The following is a 14,516-nucleotide window of genomic DNA, read 5'->3' as shown; positions in this document are numbered from 1 at the left end:
CTCAAGTCATTCGTATCGGTCACGAATGTAGCATCCAAATAGGGAGAAATGGAGAAATATTATCTATCACTTTTAATAAGATTCTGGTTACCCGCTGTGCATCTGCATGTACACAGCATCATCTGTTTGAAGTTGATAAGGCACTTCACATGCGTCAGTGATTAAGTAGATTCTTTATGCCCTCGTGTAAACAATTGCCTGGTACTGTGTAACTGAGGGCTCACTGAAGAATAGGTCTCAGTGAATTAAGACAACATTAATGTGAATTGAATCAGACTTCATATTTAATAATTTAATTTAATTTAATCGCCAGTTCTTACAAATTTTCTTCAGTCTTTTTCCACATAAATTACCACCATTTTTACTCTCGTTACTGCACACTGCATTGTTCTGCTAACAATCTTGCAATGCCAATCGCTACATGTGTTAATTTTACTCCAGCTCTGTTGCCCCGTGACAAGTCTTCCTCTATTATCTCAGTATGACAAAAAGGCATTTTGGTCACTGGTTAGAAGTCGGAGGGAAGCTGTCGTTTCTCATCCACAAGGGTTTCCTGAGCCACTCTGTGAGCATTTATTTTGAGGCGTCTTGAGACCCAAAAGAAAAGGGTGAAAATCGAACGGAACTGGATGAACAGCACAGGCAGCCCTTGCCCGCCCACCCAGCAGGCTGACTCCTCTTCTTGGAGAAAGCGGTCTGAGGAATTTAGTGTGTCACCCAAATATTCATGTCAACTGAGAAATGGGAAGGAAATAAATTCTGTGCAAGGTGAAAATTTGGCTGCAACTTCATGCCTACTCGTTTTGAATGAGACGGACGTATTGGGCGATGCAGAAATCTGGTGAAAGGCCTTTGAGCCATAACATTGGCACTCATTTTCATCTAACTCATGATTGGGGTACCCGTCGGATTAGTGTCAAATGTGTCCACGATCTCTGGCTGTTAACTGCAAATGGGAGTAATATTGCTCAGGGTAGGGTTGCAACGTGAGGCAAGGAAGGGGGGGGGGGGGGGGGGGGGAATGTAGGTGCAGAACATCCAACTCCCCTTGAAGTGCTAAGTTAAAATTGCAGCCAGAGCTGACTGTTTCTGTCCCCGCCGGGTGTTGCCTGCATATTCAGAGTATTTTTTGTTTTCATCATGGGTAATTGAGCGTATTGTTGCTGGCATGAATTTGGATTTCAATTGCCAATTTTTCATTCATCTTCTGCAGGAAGTGATGTTGCTTGAAGATGAGACCATATCCTGCTACTGCCTGCTGGATTCTCAATCCTGCCACATCCTGCTGGACCACCTTGGCACGTATGCACTCGTGGGTGAGGCAGTAACAGAGTGCGCCGAGAAGAGACTGAAGCTTGCTGTCTTTGGCCGTCTGTCCTACAGTTCCCTTGAGTACAACTTCAGAGTATATTGTATGGACGATATTCCAAGTACTTTACAGGTAATAAAATAGAATTTCTTGACTACCTTCACTCATCACAACAACAGAGGTTCACATCTGACCCCATGCTTGTAGTTTTCATTTTTGCGTGATGTCTGAGACATTTATTTGAGAACTTTGGATGTTTGTCTGGTGCAATCAGTTGGAATGTTACAGCCCAGATGGAGGCCATTTCGGTCATCGTACCTGTGCCATGCCAATGAAAATGCTCTCGTTCATCCCGCTCCCCTACTTTTCCCCACTGGCCCTGCATTATTTTTCATCGTCACCTGCATACCCAGTTCCCTTTGAACAGCTCTGACCGAATCAGCGTCCACTGCCTCATTCAGATCTGATTTGCACTTGGGCTTCACATGTTAAAACTGACTGCTCCACTGTGAATTAACCAAATGGATAGATCGCACAGGGAGCAGTGGAATGTGTTTGAGGGCACATCTCACCGTAACCATGGGCCGGCATTTCCCACCGTGTCTCCTAGCGCTGTCACTCCCCTTTTTAGGCAATGACCTCCTCCATTTCAAATCTGCCATCCTCACCCCTCTCCTCACTGTTTACCTAATGCCCCCTCTGCAGTCTCATCTTCCTTTGAAAGGTCCTTGAACATATTGCTGGCGTTCTCGATCTGTGCCATCACCTTCTCTGCGGCTCCGAAAGGGGTTCCCGCCCTGGCTGCATCCGTGGAAGTAGCCCCAATCAAAGGGCATCCTCAGGTGACTGTGGATTTGGTAAATAAGCCATCTTCACCCTGCCGACATAGCACGCCACCTTCCTATTCGAGTGCTCTTACTTTTAATTACGCCTCCAATTAATTACATTCTTATCCACTGAATACCAAGTATAGCAGATTTATTAAGTGCACAGCATGTGTATTAGTGAAACATAGCTGTCACAAGATCAGTTTGGCCTGCTTCTGGATTGTCAATGCTGTGTCATATGTAATATATATGGAAATGATGATCCTTTCAACCAGACATAATGATGGTCAGTTAGAACCCCCCTTAGTTCTCTGTACTATCCCAATGGCCTCTTGAACATTCCCGATTTCAATCACTCCATCATTGACAGTCTTCAGCTGCACGGGTCCTAAGCTCCAGAATTCCCTCCCTACACTCTCTACTTCTCTCTGTCCTCCTTTAAGATCTTCATTAAAACCGAGGACCTACCTTCTGCTCACACATTCTGGTATCTTACCTTTATACCGCTATCAGCACCACCTTTAGTCCTCAGCCCTGCCACTGACACTTCCTTTGCCCTGCTCCCAAAACATCTCTGTGCAATCGCTCCTCGTTCACCTATTTTGGTCCACCCGCCCTTTAACAGTGTAAAATCCATCGCATTGCTCCCTCTCTTCAGCTCTGAAGAAGAGCCGCACGGACTCAAAATGTTAACTCTCTTCTTTCTCTCCACAGATGCTGAGCCAGACCTGCTGGCTTTTTCCAGCATTTCCTGTATTTTTTTAAAATTTGAAAACATACCTCTTTGGCTAAGATTTTGGTCTTCTATCCTTATAATCTCCTCATATGGCTCAGTATCTAATGTTGCCCGTGAAGCACCTCACAATGTTTTCCTTTGATAAAGGTGCGATATAAATGCAGGTAATGTTCTCTGGGTTGTGCTCTTTCTAAAATGGCGGGTTTAAAAAGGTGTATTAAGGAGGTAAGAACTCAGACAGCAGAACCTCTGTACTGATTGGAAATTCTCCACTCCTCGCTGTCAGTGCTGAAGAAATGATCATTAGCTGCAGTAATTGGCCATAAGTTACGACAAAATGAATTTGCAAGATTAGTCTAATAAAAGGAGTTCTCCTGTCACACAAGAAAGTGTGACAAATTTATCATAAACCGCCTTGCGGTCAGATCAGCCCCTTCCTGTCATGTGAGTCAGATCAAACTTCATTCTCAGATGAAAAGGATTTTTAAAAAATAATCTCTGGAGAGATCCGTAACCAGATAATATAAATGAGGGACAGAGCTGAGCATTCGCATTAGGAAAGCTGAAACCCAATTTTAAAACCTTTTTACACCCTGTTCGTTTTCGCTCTCACTGATTTTGGATGGTGAGGTTAAACTGGGGGCCATAGACTGTGATTGGGAGTTTTATCAGAGCCCACTGCTATTTTCATACCTCAGGTGCACCAGCTCCTGGATCAACTCTTTCCCCATCTCTGTTCACACACAAACCCCCAAAAAAGAGCAACCTTTAAGGAACTGGCTTCCCACACTTTCTGAACTCCGCATTTCTTTCATGTTCCCTTCGAGAACCGTAGCTGAACAAGAGAGAATGGGGATTTCTCTCATTGGCTTCAACTTTGTGAGGTGACCCCTCCCTTTTGAAATAAATGAAATGAAATGAAAATCGCTTATTGTCACGAGTAGGCTTCAGTGAAGTTACTGTGAAAAGCCCCTAGTCGCCACATTCCGGCGCCTGTTCGGGGAGGCTGGTACGGGAATCGAACCGTGCTACTGGCCTGCCTTGGTCTGCTTTAAAAGCCAGCGATTTAGCCCGGTGTGCTAAACCAGCCACATTTTGCACGGACTATATATTTTCCTTTGTGTTGGAGACATTTGTCAAAGGGCGATTGGCACGAATTGCCCACGTGTTGAGAAATATTGGCCGGTGTTTACCGACTGTTCACGCTGGGGGGGGGCGGGGGGGGGGGGGGGGGGGGGGGGGTGATATTCCAGTCCCACTGTGGGTGGCGTGGGTTTCTCACGATGAGGGGTGTGGTCAGGAGGAAATCCCAGTGACAACAGCGGGAACCTGAAAATCCCGCCGGCAGTCCGCCTCTGCCTCTGAAAGCCACGTGGCAGATTGGCCGCTCCATCCCACCCATTGTTTCAAGACTGGCTCTGTTCCATACATCTGGAAAATGCACTGTGCATGTTGTACAATGGGGGACTTGCATTCATATCGTGTCTTATCACAACCGCTGGACACTCATATGCACCTGGCAACCATTGCTGTACTTTCCAAGTCTTTTCGCTGTGGTAGTGAATTGATTAAAAGCAACAATTTGGGCACAGCAAACGACAATGATAGAAACTGAAGTTACAATGTTTGGGTATTGTTAGTTATGGGGCAAATATTGGTTCGGACCTCTGATAATTAAACCATTGATTGTTTTGTGGGAGGGTAGATGGGATGTTGGTTTAACCCAGGGGTGGGCAAACTACGGCCCGCGGGCCGCATGCGGCCCGCCAAAGGTATTTCTGCGGCCCACCAAGTCATTAAAAAAAAACAATTTTTTTAAGGTTAATGGGGGGGGGGGCTGTTGGGTTACTTACTGGTATAGGGTGGATACGTTGACTTGAGTAGGGTGATCATTGTTCAGCACAACGTCGAGGGCCGAAGGGCCTGTTCTGTGCTGTACTGTTCTATGTTCTATATGAGGCGCCCAGAATCATAACCGGGTGAAGTAATTATTTTACTTAATATACTATGCGGCCCTTTGTGAATTGTGAATTTCTGAATGTGGCCCTTGCACGGAAAAGTTTGCCCACCCCTGGTTTAACCACTCCAACTGAGAAGGTCTCGCATAAAGTGCAGAGGGTTCAAAGGAAGTTCAATAGAGGTGTCCAAAATCATGGAGGGCTTAATGGTTCAAATAAGGAGAAACTGTTTGCACTGACAGGTGCGTTGGTAATTAGAAGACACAGATTGAAGATAATTGGCATAAGAACCAGAGGGGTGGTGAGGAAAATCTTTTTGCTCATTGCTATCATCTGCAGTGTAAAACGGTGATGGTTTCAAATGCAATCGTAACTTTCAAAAGCGATTGAAGATGAACTTGAAAAGGAAAAAAAATCAATGACAAGGCTCAAAAGAAAGAAGGGGGAGCGTGATTAATTGAATAGCTCTTTCACATTACTCCTTAGGTGTACGTTTGTGCAGTTCAAGGTGGCATTTCTGACGGTGCAGGACTCTCTCAGTACTGCACTTGTCAGCAAGAGGTGATGTGGGTAAGGAGTATGGGCGTAATCCCACAACCATCTGACTGGCAAGTGCACTACCAAGCTGCTGGCTGCGAATTCCCCAGCCTTCGCAGCAGAAGGGAATGAATGGTTGTTGCTCATGATGGCGCTTGTTCATAGGTCCTGTGCTGCCCACTGAAACAGATTGTGTTACTGCTCCGTGGATTTCTCATTCACACTGCTGTCATTTCTTCTTCAGTCCCAGTCATTTTGAAGTTCTGGTATGCAACTCATTTCTGACACCATTGTATCTTCCTCACTCTCCAGTGAAGGGGCTGTTTAGCACAGAGCTAAATCGCTGGCTTTGAAAGCAGGCCAGCAGCACGGTTCGATTCCTGTAACAGCCTCCCCGAACAGGCGCCAGAATATGGCGACTAGGGGCTTTTCACAGTAACTTCATTGAAGCCTACTTGTGACAATAAGCGATTTTCATTTCAAGTTAGGGTTGCTCATCCCCTGGGATTGCCCAGGGAGTCTCCAGGCATTGTCAGTTAATCTTCAGCACACTGCTGCGAGCCACCTGGGAGATAAATCATTGGGACACAAAGGAATTGGGTTTCTTTTGTTCAATTCTCTTGGGATACTATTGTTGTTCATTATTTGTTTTTAAAGAAAAGAGACCTGGCGGAGAAAAAAACTCAATTTGAATTACAGTCAGGAATCATACGATCCGATTATGAAGAATCTGTTTGTTCTGCAGTTGACAGGGGAATATGACACTGGACATGTTGGGTGTTGCTACTTTTATTATCGAACTACAAGCTGCGAGTATGTTTCTTGTATTGACCAAATGACCACACAACCAGTATGTTAGTTCAAAAGACAGTTTATTATTGAACACAAGACTTATCTCTCTGTGCAATGATGCACGCGGCTACGTATGAAACTACACCTATCAACTAAGATGACCTTTATTTGACTTCTGGGTGACCGGCTCTGTGCAGGTAGATAAGGCTGTGTCCCTATGTGTGTCGGCTGGAAGTCGTCAGGTTGGTCTCGGCTGCGGCTCATCTCTCTCAGGTAGCGATCGCGGTCTTGTAGTTGGCTGGTCGTTATGCTGCGATTGGCGTGGGCACAGGCCGATCCCGAAAGAGACCGATCCCTAGTGCGCAGGGCTTCTTGTCCTCCTCTTTCGCGCCCTTTTGTGCAGGGTTAACTCAGGATCCAATAGATCGATAGGGTCTCGATCACTGATCGATTCTGGCCAATTAGGGACGGGTACCTTGATGGCTGGGCGGGTCCTGGTCCTTATTGTTCCAAGTGCGTAGGCCTTTCCAAATAAGGGGAGGTGGCGCCGGGGAGTTTGCTACTGGTGCTATTCCTTAATTTGGGTCTATTGTCCTGGGGAAATCGATGATTGACCTTTAACAGGTGCAAGTTTCAATTCGGTCTGGTTATCCTTCGTTTAATACACAGAGGCTGTGCACTATCTGTGTGCTGACTTGGCCATAATTCCCTTTATCCTTTGCAGGCGGCCATTTTAGATGGCCACATGGGTAACTAATGATGGGGGCAGCAGGGTAGCATGGTGGTTAGCATAAATGCTTCACAGCTCCAGGGTCCCAGGTTCGATTCCCGGCTGGGTCACTGTCTGTGTGGAGTCTGCACGTCCTCCCCCTGTGTGCGTGGGTTTCCTCCGGGTGCTCCGGTTTCCTCCCACAGTCCAAAGATGTGCGGGTTAGGTGGATTGGCCATGCTAAATTGCCCGTAGTGTCCTAGAAAAAGTAAGGTTAAGGGGGAGTTGTTGGGTTACGGGTATAGGGTGGATACGTGGGTTTGAGTGGGGTGATCATGGCTCGGCACAACATTGAGGGCCGAAGGGCCTGTTCTGTGCTGTACTGTTCTATGTTCTATGTTCTATGGGTGTGGAGGCAGGGCAGTTGGAAGCACTTCCAAGAATTTCACATCGGTGAGGTACTTTGGGATTTTCCTGGCACACTTGACCAGGCAGGAGAGAAATGCAATCTTTTTCTATTTTAATTGTCCTGAATGATTTACACTTGACCAATGCAGCCTCTTGTTCGGGCGCACAGCAGGAAGTTGTTGTGACCCATGTACCTGTACATGTGAGAGAATGTGTTCTTCATTGGCGGATATTAACTGCTGTGCTCTTGCAATGCCAGGAAGTGATGAGCGAGGAGAGAAGCCAAGGTGGTCACCTGCTGGAAGAACCCAGAACTTTACACTTCAAAGCAAACTCTTACGGCCTTCAAGTCTCCATGCTTGACGTACCCCAATTCTTGTGGAGAATGAAACCACTGAGTGTATTTCAGGTACTTTCCATTTGTTTCAGTGCCACCTACCGCATGCATGCAAACTCAGAAGTGGCAGTGGATCAATGTTTGCCCATAAAGAAATAAGCGAACGTGCCCAATTTTGGTGTTGTGAGTAAATGCGGTGGGTGGAATGTAGAATACAATCGAGCCATGTCCAAGGAGGTGGGCGCAGATAGATTCTAATCTCCAGTTCATATCGATATGTGGGTCAGCGAGCTGCCAATGGCAAAAAAAACCCCTTGCTAATGGATAGTTTGGGTGCATTGTGATAATGCAACTGGACTGACCTCCACCTAGATTCGTTCCAAGTAGATGAGTTCAAATCGCACCACTGAAATTAGTTGAGATCTGCGATCAGTAAGGGTGAGTGTGAAGCTGTTGGATTGGTATTCCAGTCACGGGGAACGATTTCCGGAGCAGCGGTGGTCCGTAAACACAAAATGATAGGTGCAACATATAGATGTTAGGGCTTGATATGAGCGAGGTGGCGTCAAAAATGTTGGAGTAGGCAGCACGGTGGCGCAATGGTTAGCACTGCCGCCTGACAGAGTGAAGGGCCCACGTTCGATCCCGGCCCCGGCTCACTGTCCGTGTGGAGTTTGCACATTCTCCCCATTTCTGCGTGGGTCTCACCCCCACAAGCCAAAAAGATGTGCAGGGTAGGTGGATTGGCCACGCTAAATTGCCCCTCAATCGGAATGAAAACGAATTGGTTACTGTAAATCTATTTTTTTAAATGTTGGGGTCGAACTTGGAATGCCACTGACTGCAATGGAATTGATCCACTACCTTCCGTTGTGTGCCACCTGAGATGAATTTGTGCCCCATTGGGTTTCAAACTTTACATCATTCAGGGCAAAGCAGCACGATTGGCTCCCCATCCACCACCTGAAATAGTTAGCCAGCCCCCTCCACCACTGGCGCAGTCTGAACCATCCACAAGATGCACTGCAGCATTGGAATAAATGACTGGAGAATTTATTTTGATGCTGAGGGTCTGGATACCTGGAGAACCCCCCTGTTCTTATTCGGCTAGTGGCATACTCACTTCAGAGGGCACAAAAGGCTTCAGTTTAACATCTCACCTGAGACAGCACCCAATCGGGAACGCATTTGATTGTCAGCCTTGGTGATGTGCTCAAGGGGTGGATGTAACAGAGAGAGGGGTAGAGCATAACGCTTGCCGCCCCACCCCCAGTTACATAAACCGATCGATTTTAATAAACCACCCTGTAGCGATAAGAAGCAGAGAGGGTGTGGGACTTTCATTCCACTGTGGGAGGAAGTCGCACCCTTCAGAGCTACCAGACGATCTGATTGACTGGCCATCCCAGCAGAGCTAGAGCTCAAGCTGAAGAGAACATTGGATCCTGGACTCAGATGAGTCGAAGGTTTTTGGGTGGGAACGGATCAGTTACCCTTCAGGAAGGAAGCAGCAGGTGTGAACGGGCTGGGTTGGGTTTGGGGAGGCACAAAAGGGGGATACCATTTCAATGTGCGCAGGCCCCCCCCCCCTACACACACAAAAGATGTGCGCTATCCCTTCCCGCTTTTCCGAGACCAGTAATGGGCAACCTGGGCTGGTGAATGAGCTGCATGAGTGACCCTCCTTCATCTCAGTGAGCCGCGAGGTCGAATCGGGCTCGTTCACTGACCATGACCTCATGAATAAGATTAAATACATTTAGCCCACATCAAATACTTCACAGTGAGTTCTGGAAAATGCTTAATTATTTATATATTAATAGAACTATCATCAACTTCAAATGGTGAAAATAAAAGAAATATTTACACTTTGAGAGTGCGATGCAGTTAACCCAGACTGATATTAATCTTGCATCGGAACCCATTTATTTTTATGTCTGTTTGAGTGTTGTGAAATATAATTAAACACAAAATTAATTTATTCGTTTCAGTGAGTCCATGCATTTTGTAAATTGCAAATGTACTTTTTTTTAAATTATGTAAAAATTACTTTATTTGGATATTCCAGACCATAAATTTAAATACTACCAATAGGCATAATTATTAATTGATGTTGTTCGCTCTCTAATGATAGCCTACAATTTATTTGATATCACCACTAACTGTGATAACAGCCGGTATCTTTTGACGAACACTTGTTTGTATGAACAGGTGCAATGGTTTTATGAATGGGAATATGGAGCACTCTACCACAGTGAATAGCTGAAGCGAGCCAGGAGGTAACATGGGTCAGGGCTTTCAGAAGCTGATAAACTGAGGCAGGGGTGGAGAGAGGTGATGTGCAGAGGTGGTTGCAGACTGTGATGGTGATAGAGTTGGTCATGGGGTCAGAAACTGAGCTCAGGTTTAAATAGGCTGCGCATAGCCTGGTGCCGCCTCAGAGAACTTGAACAGCTGAACCACAGTCCTACCCACCACCTTCTCAATTATATTTTATTTATGTTAAAGACTATCGGTTGAGTGTATGGGGCTAATCTTCTGCCTGCAAAGAATTTTCAAACAATATCCCAAAGCACTTTTGCAGCAGCAATTATTGCTTATAATTCAACAGCGAACCACAGAAAGCAAGACTAGGTTAGGGAGCCGAAAACCTGGTCAAAGAGGCTTCTTTAATAGGACAGAAAAAGAAAGAGACAGAGAGTTGAAAAAGTTTGTTTGTTTGATTTCCAAGCCTGATGACTCTTTCAGTGAAGGCACAGCCCCCAGTGATGACACAATTAAAATCCAGGATGTTCATGCGACCAGAATTAGATGTGCGGAGATGTCCTGGTGATTCGTGGAGCTGTAAAACTGGAAGAGGTAATAAGAGAGGGCTGAGGCTTGACAATAAGGATGAGAGTTTTAAACTCAAGATGTTGCTCGAATGGGAGTAGGTGTGGGTCAGCGCACACGCGAGTGATTGTTGAAGGGGCAGTATTGTGAGGAAGGGAGATGGTATGAATAGCATCAGAGATTAATTACTTGCAGAGTCTTGCAGATAGGTTTTGAGGAATTTGTTCACCGGAGGACTTTCATTCGAGCCTCAAGTGGTAGCTGAATGGGTTGACATTTGTCCCCCTTCAGAGGCTCTGTCGCAGCTGGTGAAGTGTGTGAGACCACAGGCGTGTTATGATTGTTCTCAGGGGGGCAGCACGGTGGCCTAGTGGTTAGCACAACCGCCTCACGGCGCTGAGGTCCCAGGTTCGATCCCGGCTCTGGGTCACTGTCCGTGTGGAGTTTGCACATTCTCCCCGTGTCTGCGTGGGTTTCGCCCCCACAACCCAAAAATGTGCAGAGTAGGTGGATTGGCCACGCTAAATTGCCCCTTAATAGAAAAAATTATTGGGGAATCTAAATTTATAAAAAAAAAATGATTGTTCTCAGTAGTGCTCGCTTCGGCAGCACATATACTAAAATTGGAACGATACAGAGAAGATTAGCATGGCCCCTGCGCAAGGATGACACGCAAATTCATGAAGCGTTCCATATTTTTTTAAAAAAATGATTGTTCTCAGTAGCCAAACTGCGCTTCCCAAAATCATCTGCACCTAGCTGCCATCTTGTTGTCCATTAAAACGAATATAAAAAGCGAACTAATTTTACTCCATGAAGAATGGAAATATGGCCCCGTGTCTCGGCTTACCCATCTAGCCATCAACTGCAAGATGGTTCTTCCAACTCTCTACAAGTTGAAGCCCTTTTCCTGAAAATTCTGCCTTTCCATTCCTCTCGTGCTTGTTTTATCTTCCATGGACCCCACCTGAAGTCAACCTGCTTACAAATGTATTCACGGAATCATAGAATCTCCACAGTGCAGAAAGAGGCCATTCGGCCCTTCGGGCCTATATCGACCCTCTGAAAGAGCACCCTACCCAGCCACTCACTGCCCCATCCTCACGACCCAGCCACACCTTTGGACACTAAGGGCAATCTAGCAAGGCCAATCCACCTAACCCGCACATCTTTGTGACTGTGGGAGGAAACCGGAGCACCCGGAGGAAACCCACGCAGACACGGGGAGAACGTGCAGACTCCAAACCCAAGGCCAGAATCAAATCCAAGTCCCTGGCGCTGTGAGGCAGCAATGCCACTGTGCCGCCCCTGTATTTTTCAGCTCTTTGGAATATTCCAAGAATATATTGATCACATCCCCTTTCAGTCTATTCTTTCCCAATGTAATTAAATCCTGCCTTGTTTTCAGATTGAGGAATGCTGGAGAAGAGAAATGGAGTACTGTTAGAGAGAACTCTTGCTCATGTCGATCTGCTTTTTGAAATGTGTATATATTTTCCAGAGGGAATCTCATTGTGCCTTCTACGTCCAGCAGGAATTTGCCTTTTCCCATATCTGGTGCAGGAACCAGCAGCCTCTGCCGTGTGCCTTCAGGGTGGAAAGATTCAGCTCAGCAACCACACAGCTCTCCTGTAAGATCTGCATCCGGCAGTGCAAAGGAGACGAGCAGATCTTTCATCTCAACACCTCCATCCTTGAGGTAAACTTCAGGAGCTACTTTTTCCAGAGAGTCTAGATTTAATGTTGGACTTGAGACCATTGCGGCAATTCCGGACTAGCGGTGGGGTGGTGACCGAGTGGCATTGCCGCGGGGCGAGTAATCCAGAGGACAGGGTTAATGTTGGCCAAGGTAGGGGCATTCAGAACCTGGCCATGTGGGTTGCGTATCAACCTGGAAATCCTTCAATCACTTGTCGTTGGTGTGTCAGAGTAGGTCAGCAATGTGTTGGAATGAAAATGTGAGTCTCCACCATTATTATCCATGGCTCCAGGCTCGAATATTTATGTCAAAGTGTGTGTTGCCGCAGCTACTCAAACTCCGTTTGTGAACTTTTAACTTCTCACCAAGTCCCAAAGATAAGTGGGGTTGCAGGGGAGTGGGCCAAGGTAGACGGTCCATGCAGACTCAATAGGGTGAATGGCCTCTTTCTGCACTGTAGGGATTCTTTGCTTCTCTGGATTCCACCACCATAGCAGGGAAAGATGCCATTCAGTTCATTGAGTCACTGCCGTGTCCCCTATTCTCCTTGAAGTATTTATTCAATTCCCTCTTGAGACCTCTTATTGAATCGGTGTCAATCACCCCATCTGTTGATGCAATCCAAATCCGCAGCACTCGTTGAATAAAAACTCACCTCTGGTTCTTTTGCCAGTCACTTGGGGCTGGATTCTCCCGTACCCGGCGGGACGGGGGGTCCCGGCGGGATGGTGTGGCGTGAACCACTCCGGCACTGGGCCGCCCCATAGGGGCCAAGCCCTCACCTTTAGGGGCTAGGCCCGCGCCGGAGTGGTTGGCCGGGAAAAGCTTTTGGCACCACTCCAGCCGGGGCCGAAGGGACTCTGCCGGCCGGCAGAAGTCCGCGCATGCGCGGGAGCGTCAGCGGCTGCTGACATCATTCCCGCGCATGCACGGGGGGGGGGGGTCACCGCATCGGCCATCGCGGAGGCTGATGCCCGACGCAGAAGGAAAAGAGTGCCCCCACGGCACAGGCCCCCCCCGCGGATCAGTGAGCCCCGATCGCAGGCCAGGCTCCGGCTGGGGGGTCGGAGAATCCAGCCCCTGAAGTCTGGGTCCTTTGCTGGTCAGTTCTTCAATCATTGGGGACTGTTTCTTTACCTACTGGGTCGAAACCTTTCAAGAAAGGGGGGGATTTCCAAGAGTTTGACCCAGCGACAGTGAAGGAACGGTGATATATTTCCAAGTTAGGATGGTGTTTAGCTTGGAGGGCAACTTGCAGGTGGTGGTGTTCCTATGCATCCCATGCCCTTGTCCTTCTAGGTGGCAGAGGTGGCAGGTTTGGAACGAGCTGTCAAAGGAGCCGTGCCCAGCTTCTTGCAGATGGCAACCCCTTCTGCTGCTGCGGGTCGGTAGTGAAATGAAAATCGCTTATTGTCACAAGCAGGCTTCAAATGAAGTTACTGTGAAAAGCCCCTAGTCGCCACATTCCGGCGCCTGTTCGGGGAGGCTGGTACGGGGATTGAACCGTGCTTCTGGCCTGCCTTGCTGCTTTCAAAGCCCGCTCTTTAGCTCTGTGCTAAACCAGCCCCCACTTGCCAGTGCCGCGAGCGAATGTGGTTTGATCGAGGAATGAATGAGAAAGTAATTTCACTGGCAGAACGGTCATCAACTAGAGGAAACAGATTCAAGATGCTTGACATAATAGCCAAAGGCAAGAGGAAGAAAATTCTTTTGTACACCATGTTGTGATCTGGGGTGCGCTGTGTTGAAAAGGTGGGAGTCAATAATAATTTCCAAAAGGGATTTGTTGGAAAGTAACAGCTTGCTGGGCTGTGGGGAAATAGCGGGGGAGTGGGAGTCAATGAATAACTCTTTCAAAGAGTCTGCCATAGGCACGATGGGCTGACTGGCTAATGTTTGAGTTGTATCATGCAATAAAATGTGCTTTTTCTGTTTGAAGACAAGATGTACTTATCTGTATATATATATATATAATATATATATTTTAAAAGATCCTGCAGGTTTTACTGTGTTTTGTTTTTGAAACATGTACAAGTTTTGGATCCTTTGCCCACAAGATAAAACATTCCCAGTTCGGGTTGTGCAGCAGGTCAGGTCCATGATGATTGGATCCTCTAAACCTAAGCTGCTCTAGTTCTCCATTATAGCCCTTGCTTTAGGCCTCGACGGGAGCTGCCTGACGGATTTGATCAAGCTTCCACATGGATTAATTCAGATCCTGTGGTGTCAGCTACTTCTGCCAACACAGATGCTCCGTGCGAACGTTCCATTCGGAGAGGATAATGTGTTCCTCGGAGTTAGATCAAGCTTAGTCCTTCACAACGTGGCCTTCTTTCGTCAATCATGGGCCATTTTCAGCTGGTTCTTAATGA

General features: G+C 47.0%; 1 protein-coding gene and 1 non-coding gene across 7 annotated transcripts in view; both read left to right on the top strand.

Annotated features, from left to right (window-relative positions):
- LOC119957330 (netrin receptor UNC5D-like) overlaps positions 1 to 14,516 on the top strand; it is a 464,604-nt gene that overhangs the window by 442,206 nt on the left and 7,882 nt on the right. For 5 of the 6 annotated variants that reach the window (XM_038785226.1, XM_038785223.1, XM_038785221.1 and 2 more), the window contains 3 exons: positions 1,214 to 1,441; positions 7,536 to 7,685; positions 11,977 to 12,144. In XM_038785226.1, coding sequence (XP_038641154.1) covers positions 1,214 to 1,441; positions 7,536 to 7,685; positions 11,977 to 12,144 — 546 coding nt within the window. The remainder of the gene's footprint in view (positions 1 to 1,213; positions 1,442 to 7,535; positions 7,686 to 11,976; positions 12,145 to 14,516) is intronic. The other variant, XM_038785222.1, reaches the window with a different exon arrangement.
- On the top strand, positions 11,039 to 11,145 carry LOC119957615. The gene has a single exon (XR_005458844.1). It is a non-coding gene; the product is annotated as a U6 spliceosomal RNA (small nuclear RNA).

The sequence above is a fragment of the Scyliorhinus canicula genome, chromosome 26 (assembly GCF_902713615.1).
Source record: "Scyliorhinus canicula chromosome 26, sScyCan1.1, whole genome shotgun sequence".
In the NCBI taxonomy this organism is placed as follows: Eukaryota; Metazoa; Chordata; class Chondrichthyes; order Carcharhiniformes; family Scyliorhinidae; genus Scyliorhinus; species Scyliorhinus canicula.
Note: the sequence above shows the minus strand (reverse complement) of the source record. Positions and strands in the feature narration are given on the sequence as shown.